General features: G+C 40.3%; 2 protein-coding genes across 2 annotated transcripts; one reads left to right on the top strand and one right to left on the bottom strand.

Annotated features, from left to right (window-relative positions):
- The first annotated feature begins 328 nt into the window (after positions 1-328).
- rraga (Ras-related GTP binding A) lies at positions 329-5,331 on the top strand. Its single transcript, XM_050041178.1, has 10 exons — positions 329-488; positions 815-945; positions 2,051-2,150; positions 2,257-2,323; positions 2,445-2,667; positions 3,982-4,077; positions 4,159-4,281; positions 4,372-4,463; positions 4,549-4,664; positions 4,756-5,331. The coding sequence occupies exons 2-10, from the start codon at positions 919-921 to the stop codon at positions 4,857-4,859; spliced, it is 948 nt and encodes a 315-aa protein (XP_049897135.1). The 5' UTR covers positions 329-488; positions 815-918; the 3' UTR covers positions 4,860-5,331.
- Positions 5,332-8,880: 3,549 nt separating this feature from the next.
- Positions 8,881-15,397, bottom strand: cnga2b (cyclic nucleotide gated channel subunit alpha 2b). Its single transcript, XM_050040566.1, has 7 exons — positions 15,239-15,397; positions 13,847-13,964; positions 13,632-13,742; positions 12,638-12,814; positions 11,310-11,417; positions 11,073-11,179; positions 8,881-10,425 (listed from the first exon to the last, which is right to left on the bottom strand). The coding sequence occupies exons 2-7, from the start codon at positions 13,948-13,950 to the stop codon at positions 8,936-8,938; spliced, it is 2,097 nt and encodes a 698-aa protein (XP_049896523.1). The 5' UTR covers positions 13,951-13,964; positions 15,239-15,397; the 3' UTR covers positions 8,881-8,935.
- Between the last annotated feature and the right edge of the window lie 3,116 nt (positions 15,398-18,513).

Here is an 18,513-nt window from a genome sequence, read left to right as displayed (position 1 = left end):
CTTCTTATAAATACATGTCCTGCTGTTGGTAGTAGGATATGCAGTATATTTGCAGTTTGTAATGTTTCCCTTATTTAGTTTTACAGTTAAATCTATTTGGCAAGTAGCCACCAAAACTATTTTGATATTACTGAAAAAAAAAGATGAGGAAGAATTTTTTTTTTCACTACTGCTAGACATTTTTAGCCTTTTCCAAAAGACTCTAATCTTATCTGCTGTTCTTACATTAAACTTAAAATATCTGCAGCCCTTAACTAAAGGTAGCCTCAGTATTTAACCTGTGAGTCAACACAACGTGTCTGTAAGACCAAACTCGGGGCATACAGCATTTGATCCCATCATGTGACTTTGGCGTAAACAGGAAGCAGCTGATCTTGACTTCACTGCCTGCTTCTCTCAAGTAATGTCTACATCTGTATTCGTAACAAACAAATTAGAACTATAGTCGGAAATTGCTTGAATTTAAGTAACCGTGCGACCCTGTCGGGGTAAGTTGTCGATACACTACTGAAATTCAACCTAGCTAGCTAACGTTAGCCGTTTAGCTCGGCTAAGCTACCTGACATTTGACTGGATTGTTTGTCGTGCTAGCAAATTTAGCATTAGCATACATGTTTATCCGGAACAGAGAAAGGAGTTTTGATAAAGTTATTAAACTGTTCATATATTCTTATGTGTCTAATAAGTTTATGACTGGTGACGTGTTGGCCTGTTCGTGAATACATAGTTTAAACGTGTCCTCTGTGGTTAAGTATCGGTGTTCAGTTTCAGTCGAGCTAACAGCTAGGTGAAAATATTTGTGTCTGTTCTGCAGCTGAAGGAGAGGAAGAGAGGAAGAGGAGAGCTGCTGCAGACACTGACTAAAGTCATCTGACTTGCAGCTGAGAGAAATACTCTACATCGTGTCTGTTGAGGGGGATGTCAAGCACAGCAATGAAGAAAAAGGTGAAGCAGGGGCTAATCACTGACTCTCTGTAGCATCGCACATGTACTCAAGTACAATACTGAGGTGGTACCTTCCAAGTTATGTATCTACCCAGAGTTCCTTAAATATGGAGCTGTAGCTGTTTTCCAATCCTTTCAAATAATTCTGACAACTGTAATCATACCCAACGTAGAAATAAAAAATGTACATACATCTGTCCCATAATAAACATAAAGCAGGAGTCAACAGGATTGCTCAACCAAATTAGTTACATTCTCTCTAAATGATTAGTGTTTTTACAACCCAAGGAGGAGTTAACATTGTACAATCAAACACATGATGGGCTTTTAAAGGCTGATGCTAAACTTATTTTGTGTGAGCATGATGTTGCATTTTTATATATATATATTTCTGGCTGTATGGAGAGTTATTTGAATGAGCATTAAAGACCATTATGTAGGCAGATTCAATTTACAGAACATTTAAAAGAAAAATTACATTAATAAATGTCATTTTATGGTAAGATTTTATGTACAAAGCAATTAATCAGTTAATAGAATATGATACATTGTTGAAGATTAATTTACTCAACAGTATATAAAGCAATTAAATAACATTAAAATATGCTTACATGTTAATGCACCTGCAATCACAAATATAAATCAAGAAGGAGCACTTGGAGACCACAGACCTCCACCAAGGCCATATATGCTCTATCTAGCAATGTTAACAAAAGTTACAACATATTTTGTATTTCCAGGCCACTCCAAAATCTAATGGCTTATTCCTTCCTTGGCTCCTTGGCCCAAGTTTCATGAAGTTGGGGCCTGTAGTTTTTCTTTTATCTTACTGACAAACAAACCCAAAAACATAACCTCTTTGGTGGAGTTAATATCACTTATACGGGTCACTCTGCTGCATAGTGAGTACTTTTGCTGTACCTCAAGCACATGATGTTTCTAATAACGCTCATGTGCTTTTACAAAAGTAGAAGAATAAATGTAGTACTTTTTTTTCTAATAAAGTGTTTTCAATAATGCTTCTTAAGAGTCTGAATATTGTAAGGAGTGGAGAGACAAGATTTTAACTTAAGTGGTGAGTGAATCTGTTGCATTTGTCCTTTAGGTGTTACTGATGGGAAAAAGCGGGTCTGGAAAGACCAGTATGAGATCAATCATCTTTGCCAATTACATAGCTCGAGACACACGCCGCCTTGGAGCTACAAGTAAGAGTACTTTAGAGAAAGGTGCTACGTGATGATTCATTTTTGATGCTGAGTGTTTCTTTAATCTCATCTCTAAAACAATCTTGTCATCCTTTGTCAAATTTAGTTGACGTGGAGCACTCCCATGTACGGTTTCTTGGCAATCTGGTCCTAAACCTGTGGGACTGTGGAGGGTAAAGTTTATTTGTTCATCATATGCAATCTTCTAATCCAGCTGCGACAATTCAAAGTCTTTTTTTCCCCTTATCTGAAACCCTCTGTGAAATGTTGCTCTGTGCTTTCTTCGCCCATCAGACAGGACACATTCATGGAGAACTACTTCACCAGCCAGAGGGACAACATTTTCAGAAATGTAGAAGTGCTGATTTATGTATTCGATGTTGAGAGCCGTGAGCTGGAGAAAGACATGCACTACTACCAGTCGTGTCTGGAGGCCATCCTGCAGAACTCCCCTGATGCTAAAGTCTTCTGCCTCGTTCACAAAATGGATCTGGTGCAGGAGGACCAGAGAGATTTGGTAAGCATAACAATTTTTATTTAATTATCAGCAAAGGTCTTCCTTTCAGTGCACATTTTTTTGTGTCTCACACAGAAGCACATGAGCCTACAGCCATTTTGACAGCCATGTTCAGTGTCACCAGAAACACTGAGGCAGCTGCTGTCTGTCTTTGGCACATTTGGTGCTCTTAGTGGTAGAGCTTTGTGGAAGCCATTTTACCTGAAACTGACAATCACAAGATAGATTTGTTACCAGCATGAGAATAAAGTGACACTAAACAGTTTCAGAATATATTATTTTGCTCATTAGAATAATCCTTATTACATCCAAATGACACTAAAAATCATTGGTGGCATAAATTAGCCAGTCGTGATACTAGGGACAGAAATTTACCTTGAACAAAAAAAGAGTCGGTAAATTAAAAGCAAGTACAATATTAACTTGATTATTATTTTTGCTTACATTTACACTTCTGAGTTGGATAAACATAATCATGTTTTAAATATAAAAACTTTATACAAAACCTTATATAAAACTTTAACAACAGCTGTCACAACCTCTCACCAAGGCAAATATTTAAACACACACACACACACACACACACACACACACACACACACACACACACACACACACCGTCTATGCTGTGGCAACCCTTTCAAATCGCCAGGTGCAGGGCTCATAAAACGATCTGATATAAATAAATTCCCCAGCCTGGTTTCATGTGCCAACAAAAACCCTGCAGTCAGAACTTATCACAGGTGCCGCTAAAGAGAGCAGAGCGAAGATCTTGGAGATGGTAAATTTAAAATCTGGTTGGAATGGCAGATGACTGGTAGCCTTCTTGGCTTATTTTGAAGTTTTTATGCTTTTCTTCTTTTCATCAATCAACACAGTCTCTTTTGAAAGTACTAATAATCATGCTCAACCTTTTGTCATGTGAAGGACCCCTGAATATATACACATTTGATAGGATTCACTCCATGGACCTCTTTCAAAAAAGGATTTTGGTTCAGATATGATAAAGACAAGAATTCTATAGTTGTCAACCACAGTGGAGGAGAAACCTGTGGAGGAAGTGAAACCTGTGATCAGAACAGTCACTCTTATGACTCTTAATCACATTGGGCTCACTTCTACAGTGAATTAAATAATGAAAATAACACTTCCTCATGTTTTGTTTTTTTTGGAGACCCACTGGAACTCCCACAAGGACCCCTGGGGGTCCACTGAATCTGAATACCTTGTGAAAATAATGACTATTGTGAATTTAATAAAATCTAATTGCTTGAATATTGTCCGTGTGACTGACTAACCTCACTGTTTTTACAGATCTTTAAGGAGCGTGAAGAAGATCTGAAGAGACTGTCCAGACCTCTTGCTTGCACTTGCTTCAGGACGTCAATCTGGGACGAAACCCTGTATAAGGTTGTGACATTTGACCGGTTGTATGTTCACGTCGGGTAACAAAGTTGGCTCTGTGAGAAACATTTTTAAATGTCTTTGCAGGCCTGGTCTAGCATAGTATACCAGCTCATCCCCAACGTCCAGCAGCTGGAGACGAACCTGAGGAATTTTGCGCAGATCATAGAGGCAGATGAAGTTCTTCTGTTTGAGAGAGCCACCTTTCTGGTGAGAGCAACCGCTTCCTTTGGTAGGACACTGTCTGAGAATTGGGATCTGGTAATGAAAGTCTTTTTTAACGGTGTTTTGTAAATGCAGGTGATCTCCCACTATCAGTGCAAAGAGCAGCGCGACGCTCACAGGTTTGAGAAGATCAGTAACATTATCAAACAGTTCAAACTCAGCTGTAGGTGAGTTCACACTGCAGAAACATCACCTTCGCTCCACACATCACCCGCTGAATGATTCTAATTTTGTATTTATTATTTATTCCAGTAAACTTGCAGCCTCGTTCCAAAGCATGGAAGTGAGGAACTCCAACTTTGCGGCCTTCATTGACGTCTTCACCTCCAACACATATGTCATGGTCATCATGTCGGACCCCTCCATTCGTAAGTAGCGACGGTGAACATTTCTCAGCATTGACTGTGAAGTTCTGAAACCAAGTCAGCATAATAACAGCCCGTGTCTCCATTTTTCCAGCATCTGCAGCCACTCTCATCAATATCCGTAATGCTAGGAAACACTTTGAGAAGTTGGAGCGGGTGGATGGACCCAAGCACAGCCTGCACATGCGAATGCGCTAGCTGGTGCATTTGTTCCAGTGGATACTCTCAGCCAATCAGTCCACAGACCGCAGACGGCATGTTGCGGCCTTCCAGCTCCGATACATATGAGCAGCCCTGCACTGTCTCCTCTATATCTTCACATTCAATCACAGTTATTACTGGAGAAATCATATTTTCTTTTGGTCTAATTTCTACAGTGATCATGAGTATCTCGAACAGCGATACATTCTGTCGGAATATTTGCCCTAACTCGACGCATTGAAGTAAAATGAATAGTTGTGTTTACTATGAAGGGGGCTACCTTTGCTGTCACACTTTGTCTTATACAGTAGATTCATTCACTCCATGCAGTGAATCCCAGTGATCCGGGGATGTTATCTCCACATGATAAGCAGCAGCAGATACTGTTTGATTTTCAAATGCAGTTTGTAAGCTGTTACACTTTGAAAGTACGAACATTATAGTTGTATTCAAAAAAATATCATTTGTCATGTGTTTTTTTTCCCTCCTTTTTATATTTTAATAGTGCTCACCACTTGATCAGCATTTACAGTCATATTTGTGGTACATAAATGAACAGATATTCATATAAGTACATATTAACTTCCTGTAAAAAACACACTGCTCAGAGATGGTTCATGTTAGTCCTTTAATTCACTGCAGTGTCTCTGACCATGTGGCCTTTTGACACCCGGCGCCAGTTGTCCTGTACACATGACATATTGGTGACAAAAGTTTGATGTGGAGTAGGGAAGGGGGTACAGTGCACCTGTTAGGTCAGTTTCATGGCGGCGACAGCAGTGTATGTGCAGATGGAGCTGCATGTTACAAACAATCAGGTCATTTCAGGGAATTTAACACGATAAACAGCTGAAACAGTTCAGATCTTTTGAAGTGGGGTTCTATGAGGTATTTATCAGTAGTAGTTTATTACACACCGAAGATATTGGTTCACACGCTACCAGTTTGGAGAGGCAGGCAGGAGTAGCAACATGGAAACTAGGCAGTGTACTGCTGTAGTGGGCAGGAGCAAAATGTATTTTAGCCACCAATAATATCAGTTTAAGTGTGTGCTATATTTAGAATATTTTCACCACTTCACCTTGCTGTCAGACAGTGATTTCCAATTGGGAATTGAAGCCATTGTATTGCTCTCTTGAAAGCCAGACTCAATTGAGAAAAACGGTAATTTAACACTGCCGAACACAGGGGCTGCTGGCCTATCGCTGCTGACTGCCCCCTGCTTTATGTCATACACTGACTAGGGTTAAGTACCTCATACAAACCTTACGTACATACATTTTCAGGGCCTTTAAGTTACAGTTTTTCATGTTAAAGGGACAGTTCACCCCAAAATCAAATACACATTTTTCCTTCTACTTGTATTGTCATTTATTAATCTAGATTGTTTTGGTGTGAGTTGCCGAGTGCTGACGATATCACCCATAGAGACGTCTGCCTTCTCTCCAATACAATGGAACTAGATGGCATTCGGCTTGTGGTGCTCAAAGCTCCAACAATACATTTGGAAAAACTCAACAGCAATGTCTCTTTCCAGAATTCATGACTTGCTTACTCAAGATAATCCACAGACCTTGTTGTGAGCAATTTCATGTATGTACTATTTTCTTTCTACCAAACTACACCTGCCAACCGTATCACTGCGCAGAAGGACGTGTGCATCTACTCACGAAAGGCTTGTGCTCGTGACTGCAGGAGATGTAAACCTTAACAGTGTCCTTCTTGGCTGAGCTTTAACATCAGCTTGTTCAGTGGTGCAAGGTGAGCTAGCAGTTAATGCATGCTTCCCTCTGTACAGTGATAGAGCTGGCAGGTGTATTTCAGTGGAAAGAAAATGGCTTTTTTTCTTTGCCCCTTTGAGCACCACAAGCCAAGTGCCATCTAGTTCCATTATAGTCGAGAGAAGGCAGACATCTGTACGGCCGATATCTCCAGCACTCGGCAACATACACCAAAATAATATAGACTGATAAAAAGCACTACAGCTAAGAGGAAAAAAAAATGTATTTTGATTTTGGGGTGAACTGTCCCTTTAATGTGGTGTAAGTACTGTGTGTCAGCTCTGTCCAGACCCCGTTTTCACCCAGGTTTCAAACAACATATGGAGCCCGGCAGCAATTCAACTGAGAACTGACGGAGCCTTCATAGTGAGCCCATGTCCTGATAGCTCGCACCAGTCTGATTACTGGACATTGAGCCTTGTTTTATCAATACACTGGTCTTTACTGGTAATGCTGATAGAGAAAATGTATTCAGCATCCCACTGAGCTGATGTAACTGACTGCTGGCAGACACTTTGTTTTTAACATAAAGCATCTGTCTCCAGCATCATACACATTCTTGCTAAATCCAACGTTTTAAAAATTCTGATGACATGTATCACTGGATTACTCATGAAACACTCAGCCTAGGCTGTTGCTGCGCTCAGCCAGTTGAGATTGGTGTATTTTCATTTTGTCTTTGAATTTGACAGAAATTGATACTAATTACCTCTGCTGTTAAAGGAACACTATGCACGAGCTTCACACCTTCTCACTTCTGCTTTTTTATTTATATCAAAACATGATTTGAGACAGACTAAATTTTGATGCCATCTTACCACAACTCATATGTAAATAAGTTTGGTGATTTGTGAGTCAAAAGACATCTAGATATCTTGATTAGAACTGGGTCGAATATAGTTGTAAAGTAAAATACATTTGTAGTCTACATTATATAAGACTATCATTTCATATTTCAGTGACATGTTTCAGTGTAAGTACTCTCTTCAAACAATGTTCAGATAGAAAAACTTAAAACATTTAAGTTAAATTTAGCTCATAGAAAGATATCTTCTGATTTGCAAATCACTCATGTTTACTGAGAATTTCATATCTCACACTGAATCTCATATTAAGGTTATATTTAGGTCAGGATTGAGATCTTGTACCACTCACAACACAGGTTTGATATCTGAGCCTATCAAGAGCCGAATCTGTCATTTGTCTCTAATCCGATACAATGGGGAGACTTCATATATATTCATGCTGTTTGACCAGCCCACAGCAGGTAACTGGAGATTTGTCCATGGTACTTGATCCCACCCACTCCTTCAGGGGCTGCAGGGGACGTGCACTCATTACCTCCTGCCCCTTTATCATAGCCAGCTCTGCCGCAGAGGCATTGTTCCAGCTGTGCTTATCGACACTGCTCATGTGGTTCACTTGTATCCTGGAATGCAGATGGCTGAATAACTGGAAAATCCCCAGTCCCTCGCTGCAGAGAGGGAGTCTGCATAATGGGAATGGGAGTAACTACATGCAAACACACAAAATGGCTTACTCATTTTTATATAACTATGGCAAAGTAAATTTTATGGCAAATAAAAAGTGACGCAAAAAAATAGAAGCTACACATTGTGAGAAAGTCACTTCACCAGAGCCAAAATCATTTTCAACTCCCCCTCAAATGTTCCACAACAGCCAAAGTAGGGAGACTGTCAACAGGCTGTTATGATAACCATCATAGTATGCCAGAATCAGTTCTAAGGATGCTGGAAAACAATTGTGCTTGTGTATGTGAACTCAGCAAATCACCTTCTACCGTCTCTCCTTGGGCTTTTTCCCCAGGAGGAGCAGCAAGAGACGAGGTGTACAGGGCCACAGCATAATACATAATATGTCAGGAGAACTGAATCCCTCTGCTGATGCAACTGAAAACAAGGTGTTTGCAAGTGACCCAAAATTTAGAACAAGCAGCAATCTCCTTTGCTTTTTTAGTCTGAAATCTAAAGTGACATTTAAGCATCATTTGCATTTTTTTTGTAATGTACTCTAGTATCTGATTTGTCTTATTAATGTGTTCTCCATACCCTGAATAGGCTTGATCTGGGAGTAACTTTAAAGCCACCATTTAAACAAACATTTAATTCAGTGGTTTTTGGCATAGACAAGAACTCAAAGACTGCATGGGCATAGCAGTGTTATCCACTTTCTTTTCATGTTTATTGACATGCACATCTCTTTACGCTCAGCTAAACTGATAAAACATTCTCACAATGGACATAACAAACTAAAATCTCCTTGATATAACAGTCAGTGTTTTGTTGGGCTCTTTTTGTCCTCCATTTGCACATTATTTCTATGTGGAGACCCATCTGTATGGGCAACAGGCCCAGGGTTTATTTCATTGACTGTCTCTGCATCTGCACCAGTGTCATCACTTGCATCTGCACCGCAGTCTGTTTGATTCAGCTGCCTCTCCAGCAGAGTTATACGCTGCTTCAGCCGTAGCTGAGTGTGTTTGTATTCACTGAGCAGACGGGCAAAGCGAGTCTGAAGAGTGTCCAGAGAGGACTCCAGTCTCTCCACCTTCTCCTCTGTGTCCTCTTTCTGCAGCCCGCCGCTCTCTGCATTCTCATCCAGCAGACCCTCCTTCATCAGGATCTCCCGGCCCCTCTCCTCTAGCACAGTCTTAGCATTTGGATACTCTGTCACTGCCTCCATCAAGTCGTCCTTAGAGAGGCAGAAGAGATCAGAGTAACCCAGGCTGCGAATGTTGGCTGTTCGCCGATTTCCCATTTTACTACCTTTTATGTTGAGGATGCTGATTTCCCCGAAGCAGCTGCCAGCGGTGAGGAGAGCGTACTGTGTGACCCCGTCATCAGCCACTACAGCCAGCTTCCCCTCTTTAATGATATACATCTCCTTTCCAATGTCCCCTTTTCTGCAGATGTAGTCCCCTGGACTGAAGACCTGTGGGCGTAGTTTGAGCACAAGCTCCACCAGCAGGCCTGCCTCACAGTCCTGAAAAATGCGTACTTTCTTCAGGGTCTCTAGGTGTACGTTGATAGCAATCTCAGCCCGCAGTTTGTTTGGCAAATTCTTTAGCACCTCCTTCTCATCTACAGCTTTCTTGTTGGTCCAGAGGTAGTCGAACCATTTAATGACACGTGTCTCCAGTTCTTTGCTGACTTTGCGGAAGTGCATGTAGTGTTTAATGGCATCGATCCGGGCTTGAAACTCAGCACGGGTGGCATTCATGTTGGCAATCATGGAACCAACGTTTCCCACAATTGTGGCAAAGATCAGCACCCCAACAAGAAAGTCAAAGACCACAAATAGATACTCTTCATCTCGCACGGGTGCAGGCATCTCCCCAATAGTGGTGAGAGTAAGAGTCGACCAGTAAAGACAGTAGACGTAACTCCGAGTCAGCGAGGAATACTCAGGTTTGGAGATGTTTGGGAACACCCAGGTGTCTGAGCCAAATCCCAGAGAATTGGATATAGCATAGTAGATGCAGGCGTTCCAGTGAATGATGACCAGGATGTAAAGCACCAAGTTGCCGATACGGAAGATGTTGGGGTAGTTGGTGCGTGTCTCAGTGCGGTCAAAAAATTCAAACATGCGTGGGAAGCGAAGCAGACGGTTAAACCTGAGCTGGGGTGTGTGGATGCCGGTGGAGATATAAGCCAGGTCAGTGGGCAGGATGGACACTACATCCAGCTTGAACTGCAACGTTCGGACGTAGCTGTCTCTAAGCTTGGCATGGTCCTTCACCAGCAAACCTTGTTCCAGGAACCCTGGGACAAGGAGAAGAGAGCACAAATTCAGCTGAGCAGTGATATCACATTACTGTTGAGTTTTACTACTGCAGTTTAGCATCTTTCAGCTCATTGTTTTGGTTTTGTCCCACAACTTTACTGTTTGATGCTCTTACTAACCCTGTTTTCAGCAGTGAAAAATCTCTTAAGCATACTGTATGCTACCAGCTCAGCACCAAACAGCAGACAGGACAGACGAAGTCAGCAACTAGCTGGTGGACATAGCAGAGCTTCAGCAGCTAAAGAGCCAGATATTTCCTTCAGGAGTTGGTGGAGAACAAAACATAGCTAAAATTAAGTGAATATTGGACTAATGATTGTCAGCTGGACAGACACAAAACTCTAGATGAATGCTAATATTATTCTCTGTTTGCTGGATGTGCAAAAGGTTTGTAGCAGCACTCTCAGGGTAATAATAAGTCAGTGTTGTGTTTACAGGTTTCAGTTTCTAGAAATCAAAATGGGTCATCGAATCATTGATCAGTGGCCTGTAAATGACATAAAAATGCTGTATGCTTTTGAACGCTCACATAAAAAATACAATCATGGGGCCTTTAAAGCTTAGAGCATCTGCTGTGAAATACAGTGTGTTGTGATGCCAGAAGCTGTATTATGATATAGATTACCTGTGCGAAGTCGGACGCAAGTGTCCATTATGTACACACAGTCAGAGAGGTAGTCCAACACAAGCCAGCAGATGTAATTGCCCACCTGTAACTTGTCAAAGCATGCCCTGTGAATATAAGACGAGAAATGATTTACTGCTCCAGCCTTAGAAGTTGACAGTACACCTGTTTACTACATCCATCACCCATCTCTGGAGGGCGCAGGGCCTCAACAGATAACCATTGTAGTGTTATTACCTTGCTACGACAAGGAACCAGTTGTAGAGCACCGCTGTGGCGATGACAAATAACCAGCGGTAGTAGGCGTTATCGGATGGGGACACCACAAACAAATCCCACTTTTTCCTGAAAGCAGTGAGAGATTGCAAAAAATACACTCAGACACAAGTGTGGCTTAAATTTCTTAAAATTATACAGAAAAATAGAAGCAGCTGAAAAATATAAAGCAATGCAATTCAATAGCTCTGCAATACTTCTGACAACTGAGCATGGAAGCAAAATATCTTGGAAACAACTTACACTATATTGCAGTCCCATATGCTTCAACATAAACTGCAGCTTTACAACTATCACAGAGTTGAATCAACACCTCTGAGTGCTGCACTGCCCTTTCTTCTCAAACCTTTATCTAAACAGAACATGTCTATGACCTAATGAGGCTGGGTCTGTTGTGACCTCTGGGGAAAATTATCCCTAACCTTAAAGGGTAGTTTTTGGTATTTTTCAACCTGGACCTGGACAACAATTTTGGAAGGTACTGATTGAGAGCGCTGCATCTGGCAGCTGCAAAACAGGCTGCAGTGTAACCACTTGGTGCATGTTCGTATCGTCAGTTGCCACTGACAGGCTCAGATTGTTATCATAGGTCATCAACTTATGGAAAGGATCCTTACAGAGATAGACTTTTGTTGAAGGGTTAGATCCTTTTGCTTAACCAGAAACGGCCCTTAAATTTTTATCGTCAAACTCACCAGACTCCATTTAAATAAACGGTCATTTTAGTGTGTATAGAGCAACTATATTTTCACATCTTAACGGGTAAATCAAGGGTTTATTTCAACCAGACCAGAGTTTGTGATTGTTGTTGTGGAAAGACGATGTAAAACGATGTAAAGCTTTTTGGGGTTTTATTTTCTGGGTTGTTTCTGGTTAAACAAAAATGATCTTACTCTTTAACAACAAGGTCTGTCTCTGTAGGGATCTTTTGCATAACTTGTCACACACTTGCAATAACAATCTGAGCCTGTCAGTGACAAAAACAAGCACGTTTAGAGGAGGTAAATTGAGGTTCTGTATGCTCCGAATTGTAACACAGCAGCTTGTTTTGCAGCTGCTGCCTGCTGCACTTTTATTCAACACCTTCTAAAGCAGTTGTTCCCATTAGTCACTTAGATACAAATCCATGGAAAAAAAGGGTCCAGGTTGAAAAATACAGAAGTTACGCTTTAATACTTTGTGCAGAAGAGCGGGCCCTTTTTGAAATGTATAATACGTTTTTCACTGGTGCATATGTTGTACTTCAAAGAGCATAGCAATAGTTCAGGTTGACAAGCAGGCAGGCATACCTGAAGATCCCCTTGGCATTGTTGCCATTGGCATCTGGTTGCGTGTTGCTGATGCGGCTGGGGGCCGTTCTTAGCTCAGGGCCACGGAAGCGCTCCAGGAAGGAGTCTGGCCGCTCCTCCTCCTCCAGCAGGCTTCTGTGTGCCCATTCCCTCAGTCTCACCACCAGGCTTACCAGTCTGATGCAAAAACACAAGAAACATTCAAGCTTCATAACATTTTAACCATGACAGGGACACAACACGTACACATCATCAAGAAGCGGCATCAAGAAACCAATACAGTTTAATTTGACTACTGTACCATTTGTTTATAACGATTCTAGCAGGAATCACAATTCATTTGACATATTTATATCTTACAAATTACATTATATTAATTATCACTTACCACTTTTATCCAAAGCAATAAAATGTAACAAATAAACTTGAAACGTGTTTTGCTGTTTGGGAAAAAACATCCTCCAAGAAGAATTTTTTTTTTTTTTGCTTATCCAGGATTATGTTTTTGGATATAATTTCTGCCTTTACTGCAAAATATTTCAATTTTTATGAACTGTTCAATCCCCAAATTAGTCTTAAAATCTTTCTACAAGAAACTTAGAATAACATCATTTGAACAGGGAAACAAACTTTCTCTTTGATCCCAATTTATCATCCCAGTTTTCATCAAGCAATTGCACTTTTTTCTCAAGACTGTGTGATAGAGAGAACATTAGAAAAATAGTCACACAATGACAGAATAACACAGGAAAACATGTCTCTGGTTTTATGTCCAGACTGTACACCATGTGTCCTTTTATCCAGCATGTGACCTTAAAAAGACTTTCTGTAAACTTTGAGTCATGGGTTGTTGTTTTTTTAAAGCCACACAACCTTTGCTTTAAAAAGTAGAATAAAAATAAAAAGAGCTGCACAATAATGTTTCACCTTCTCTGATCAGTCAGTTTCTAAAAGCTGTGTGAAGGAGGCTGATGTGCCACAGCTGGGCTGTTACCTTGAGATGGCACCGTTCCTTTGAAAAGAATTTCTGGAATTGTGTCCATGAGGGTCGAGAGCAGCGACTCTTTGTAGCTCTGAGGATGTGTCATCACACACAGATGGTACCCTGCAGCACCAGAAAACAAACATGTAGTCTTTCACTTTTTTGTGCGTGTTTCAATTGTCTCAAACAAGCCTCTGAAACAAACACAGTTCAGTAGTTGTCCTCACCTGCTGAGAATACTTTCAGCTCTCTCGATCTCCTCCTCCAAGGTGGTCTTCACTGACAGATTGTGTGGTGACCGATCTCTCTCAGCCACGTGGCCCGTCATCATCAGACCTGCAGGACCTGTGGACAAACACTTGTGTTACAGCCTCCTTTGCAGGCATCTACTCTGTTTGAGTGGAAGTGTTGAGCATGTTGACTTTTTCTCCGGTGTGGCAGCAGAAGACAGTTTTCGTGGTTTGCACAGAGTCTGTGGGAGTGTTTATGGTGCGTATGACAGAATATAGTCAGGGGACAGGGGGACAACTGGGACTGTCTGCCACACTCCCTCACCTGGCCCGTCACACAGCAGCCGGTTGCTGTGGTGACTGAATTAGCTACAAGAGAAACCACATTATACTGAAGTTGCATGTTTGAAATGCAGTTCTGACGTGACCGAGGTTCACCTACAACCCATTCACAAACAGCAGCATCCCCCATCCAAAAATGTGAGGGCAGAGACAGCTTTGTGCAGCGCAGACACATGACAAGGTGATTAGGCTACTGTTACCATTGTGTGACTAATTGGTGGATCATTAACGAAAACACACACACAGTCGGCCTGAAGCTCTGAGGCTCCACGAGCCAATCAGCCGCTCTCCCTCAGGAGCAGCATCACTTAGGAAACCAGGGTGCTGACTGAAAGCAGTGTGTGTCATGTGTGTGTCATATTTGCAGGGGGGTGAGGGGTTCACTGAAAGGGCTGTAAAAGTGGTAATTCAGCTGCAAAGACACAAACTACATGTATTACTGTTTCTTTCTTTTAAGGTCCCATCATTTCTGAATAACTTATCAATTATTGAATAGGAAGTTTCTTAAAAAGAATCATCAATTCCTACTAATTGCTGATGTAAGAGCAAACAATTTAACATATATACAGATAATATAGTTGCCAATAATAAGTTAAAAAAATAATAAATATTTACTTGGGTTTAAAGGGAGCTTTTACTGTTTACCCTATACTTTATGCCAAATTACATAGTTTTATCTAGGACATTATTAAAAACATGTCAAATAAAGCTTCAGCTTGTTTTTTATTTATGAAACTTAAGTCATATATTGACAAGACATTTTCCAGCATATAAGTATAGATATATACTGTGATTTAGTACATAAGGAGATAGAGCTTCAAAAAGTTTTACTGGCAACACACAGTGAAACATAGTTTTTATTCTTAAACAATACTAAATCAACATCTTCACTCCTCAAAAAAATTTAATTATTTGTCATTAAACCGTATTCTCAACAAATTTTCAAATCTGGATTATTAGCATAATCATTTTAGCCAGGATAATAAAAAAGGAAAAAAAGAAAATCATGGAAAAAGTGACCTCACACACACATATCTCTATCCCTACCTTATGTTTCCTTTAGTTATTCCAATAAAATCCTTATGGTGACTTCACACAGACACACCCAGAGCAGCTTTCTCCCGGCCAGTCCATCCTCGGTGCCTACAGTGGATGTTATGAGAGGAAAAATCAAACTGCATCCAACACTTCTTAAAAAACAATCACAAGTCCTGTTCTTGCAACACTTTCTGTGAGCCTCCTCTTGAAGTGTGTTCCCCTCAGGAGCACGAACACGTGGTCCCACACCTGATCCTCAGTTGGACCAGGCACACGCAGGAGAGCGGCAGGATGGGAGATGCAGGGCGGGGGAATCTTTGAATGGTTAAGAGCCCAGATGTCAGCTTCAGACTGAGGAGTCTGCTGGGAAAAGCTGTTGGCAGTACTTCCCTCTGCACGTCTCTAACACAGGAGAATACTGAGAGACAGCACAAAGCAAGCAGATCATTCACAAGGTTATCTTATATGTTGTCATCATTGCATTATAATGTTTTATTCATCATTAACAGTACAGTGGCATATTGATATAATCGTGTGTAATATATTTGAGATTTCAGATACAGTTGCTTCTAAGATACAACCCAATGCAAACCAGATGTTCCCAACCTGTTTGGTTTGTGACCCCTGACAAAAAAAAGGCAATAAATGATGATTGATGAGTGACACATTGATGCATCGATATTAATGATCTAAAACGTCACTGGCCTATATTATATCAGTTACAGGGACCATTTTTCTGCAGAACAAGTACCATTTCTTTTGATACTTTTTGCTGATAATACTTCTGTACTTTTATTGAGGAAAGATTTCGAATGCAAGACTTTTATTGTTAATGGGGTGTTTTTACAGTGTTCAGTGGGTATTTACTTTACTCAAGTAAAGGATCTGAATATTCCTTCCATACTGTTGGCTCAGTATTTGTGTAACACAAGACTGTTTGCTGGGGCTTTACCAAACATTTTGAAGCTTCAGAACTTCATTTGTAACATCTATTCTGTGTTTCTGCACAGTTGCAGTTTAGGCTGATAACTCCAGAGTGTTGTATTTGAAACCCTCAGCAGAAGCTCTGAATTTAGAAAAAAAAAGTTCAGTAAAGCCCTGACCTTCACTAGGGACATTTCAATAATTGATTTATTATTATTATTATTGTTATAAGTAGTAGTAGTAATGTTTCTAGTTGGGTATAATACTTGGACTGGTTGTTGTCTGATCAGCCTCTCTTTCTCTCCTCTACTTGAACTAATCTTCTTGATAAAATAAAAATTGATTGAACTGATTTAAAAATCAGGGATGTGTCTGGCTTTTTAATTTTTTTAAATTATTTATTTATTTATATATTTTTTTAGATTATAATGGTCTCAGGTATTTTGTAATTTGATGCTCTTTTTTTCCTTTTATTTTATATATATATATATATATATATATATATATATATATATATATATATCCAAACTCTTTCTAACACTCTTTCAAACACCACAGAGACAAACTCCCTGGTGCAAATGGAGCTTGAAAATCCAGATGATGAAGGCCACAGGAGACAGCCTCCTCACCAGCCTGCTCTCTGACAGAGCCTGACAGTCTCTGCTTTAATCAGATCCTTGGAAAACTGAGAAACCCATCAGGGAGCAGAACCCTGAGGACTTTATATCTTACTGAGATCCAGGCCAATGAACAGTGAACTACAATCTGTCACCGCTGCTATCCCCTGTTGTACTGCACAATTGTTGATGGACTGTAAAGAAAATCCTGCCTGTTAACAGGAGACAAGAGCCGACAGATAACAGATCAAATGTGTCGACAGAGATCTCTCATTATAATGCATTATAGAGCTTTTCCTCTTGGGACTCGACAGTCATGCATCAAAAAGCAGCAGGGGGAGGAAACACAAACACAGTAAATGTTATATTTTTACGAGGTGCTTTGTGAAACAGGTGCTGCGTTTTACAATGAAAAAGAGGGAAGAAAATAAAAGTGTGAGGGCAGTAACAGAAAGATAAGATAAGAGAAAGGAGAAGCAGATGGTAGTAAAAAGAAAATGAGGTAAACCCTTGGATCATGAAGGTGATGTTACAGAAGTTGATGTCTGTCTACAGGAGCATTTCTTCCATTAGATCGACAGGTGTCTTAAATGTAGACACAGATAACAATACGCAGCAGATGAAGTTTGCTCAGTTGTCATGGATGATATTTTCTGTTTACTTTAAGGACCTCTCATCTATATTGGCATAAAACAGGCGCTTAAAAGTGATACTTGGCAGCTGTTGCTCCAAAGTAGCTAACATGGACCTTGTTTACTTTTATCCAACTATTGCTGTTGTGCAACAAATACCAAAACTCACTTTACCCCGTGAGATGTGAAGAAATATTTCCAAGCATAAAATAAAGCATCTACAAATGTGTTTTCAGATATACAACTTGACATGTCAGAAAAATGCTTTTTTTCCTAATCTACACATTGTTTCTTCGTCTGTCTTATTTACCAGTGTCTGTGGTAAATGTGTGTTAAATTTCAGGAGATATTCAAGTTGTGACAGAAATATAAACATGTTTAATAAAGTCCTCATGAACTGAAGGAGGATTTGGGCTGTTTTCTTGATTTGCTAGCCTGTCAGAGATGAGCTTTGTTTATCATTATCATCTAGTATGTTTTGTTACTCACGTGTACCTACCGATGTTTTTAATGTCTTGTACTGTTAACTTATTTTTACTGTAACTTATTTCTTTACTCGCTACATCACCATATTCGGACAATCTTCTTTTACTGTGAATTTGAGTTTGTGTTATAAATATTGTAACTAAAACAAAAAAGCCATATGAAATCCACACACACTGACACTCGCATATATACATATACATATATACCCTACTATTACTAGGTTGGACCCCTTTTGCCTTCAGACCTGCCTTAATTCTTGGTGGCATAGATTCAACAGGGTGCTGGAAACATCCCTGAGTTTTTAGTATATACTGACATGATAGCATCACACAGTTGCTGCAGATTTGTTGGCTGCACATTGATGATGCAAATCTCCCACCACATCCCAAAGGTGCTCTACTGGATTGAGATCTGGTGACTGTGGAGGCCATTGGAGGACAGTGAATTCATTGTCACGTGCAAGAAACCAGTTTGAGATGATCTGAGCTTTGCGATAAGCTGGACCACCATAACTGTTTAGTGAGGATAACAGTGGCTGATTAACAGATTAACATGTGCTCAACTCCACTTCTATGGAGGACGCCTGCTCCAGAAAGTGTGGAGAAAAAAGATAAAAACACATGAG

Source organism: Epinephelus moara, chromosome 3 (assembly GCF_006386435.1).
Source record: "Epinephelus moara isolate mb chromosome 3, YSFRI_EMoa_1.0, whole genome shotgun sequence".
NCBI lineage: Eukaryota > Metazoa > Chordata > Actinopteri > Perciformes > Serranidae > Epinephelus > Epinephelus moara.
Note: the sequence above shows the minus strand (reverse complement) of the source record. Positions and strands in the feature narration are given on the sequence as shown.

Bases quoted from the DNA above. Each gene is read 5' to 3' on its own strand.
- rraga (XM_050041178.1), top strand. From the start codon at position 919: ATGTCAAGCACAGCAATGAAGAAAAAG. The intron at 946-2,050 runs GTGAAGCAGGGG...TTTGTCCTTTAG, and splicing joins GCACAGCAATGAAGAAAAAG to GTGTTACTGATGGGAAAAAG. The intron at 2,324-2,444 runs GTAAAGTTTATT...TTCGCCCATCAG, and splicing joins AACCTGTGGGACTGTGGAGG to ACAGGACACATTCATGGAGA.
- cnga2b (XM_050040566.1), bottom strand. From the start codon at position 13,950: ATGATGACGGGCCACGTGGCTGAGAGAGATCGGTCACCACACAATCTG. The intron at 11,418-12,637 runs GTATGCCTGCCT...CACTGCTTTCAG, and splicing joins AATGCCAAGGGGATCTTCAG to GAAAAAGTGGGATTTGTTTG. The intron at 10,426-11,072 runs GTAATCTATATC...TCCTTGTCCCAG, and splicing joins TTGCGTCCGACTTCGCACAG to GGTTCCTGGAACAAGGTTTG.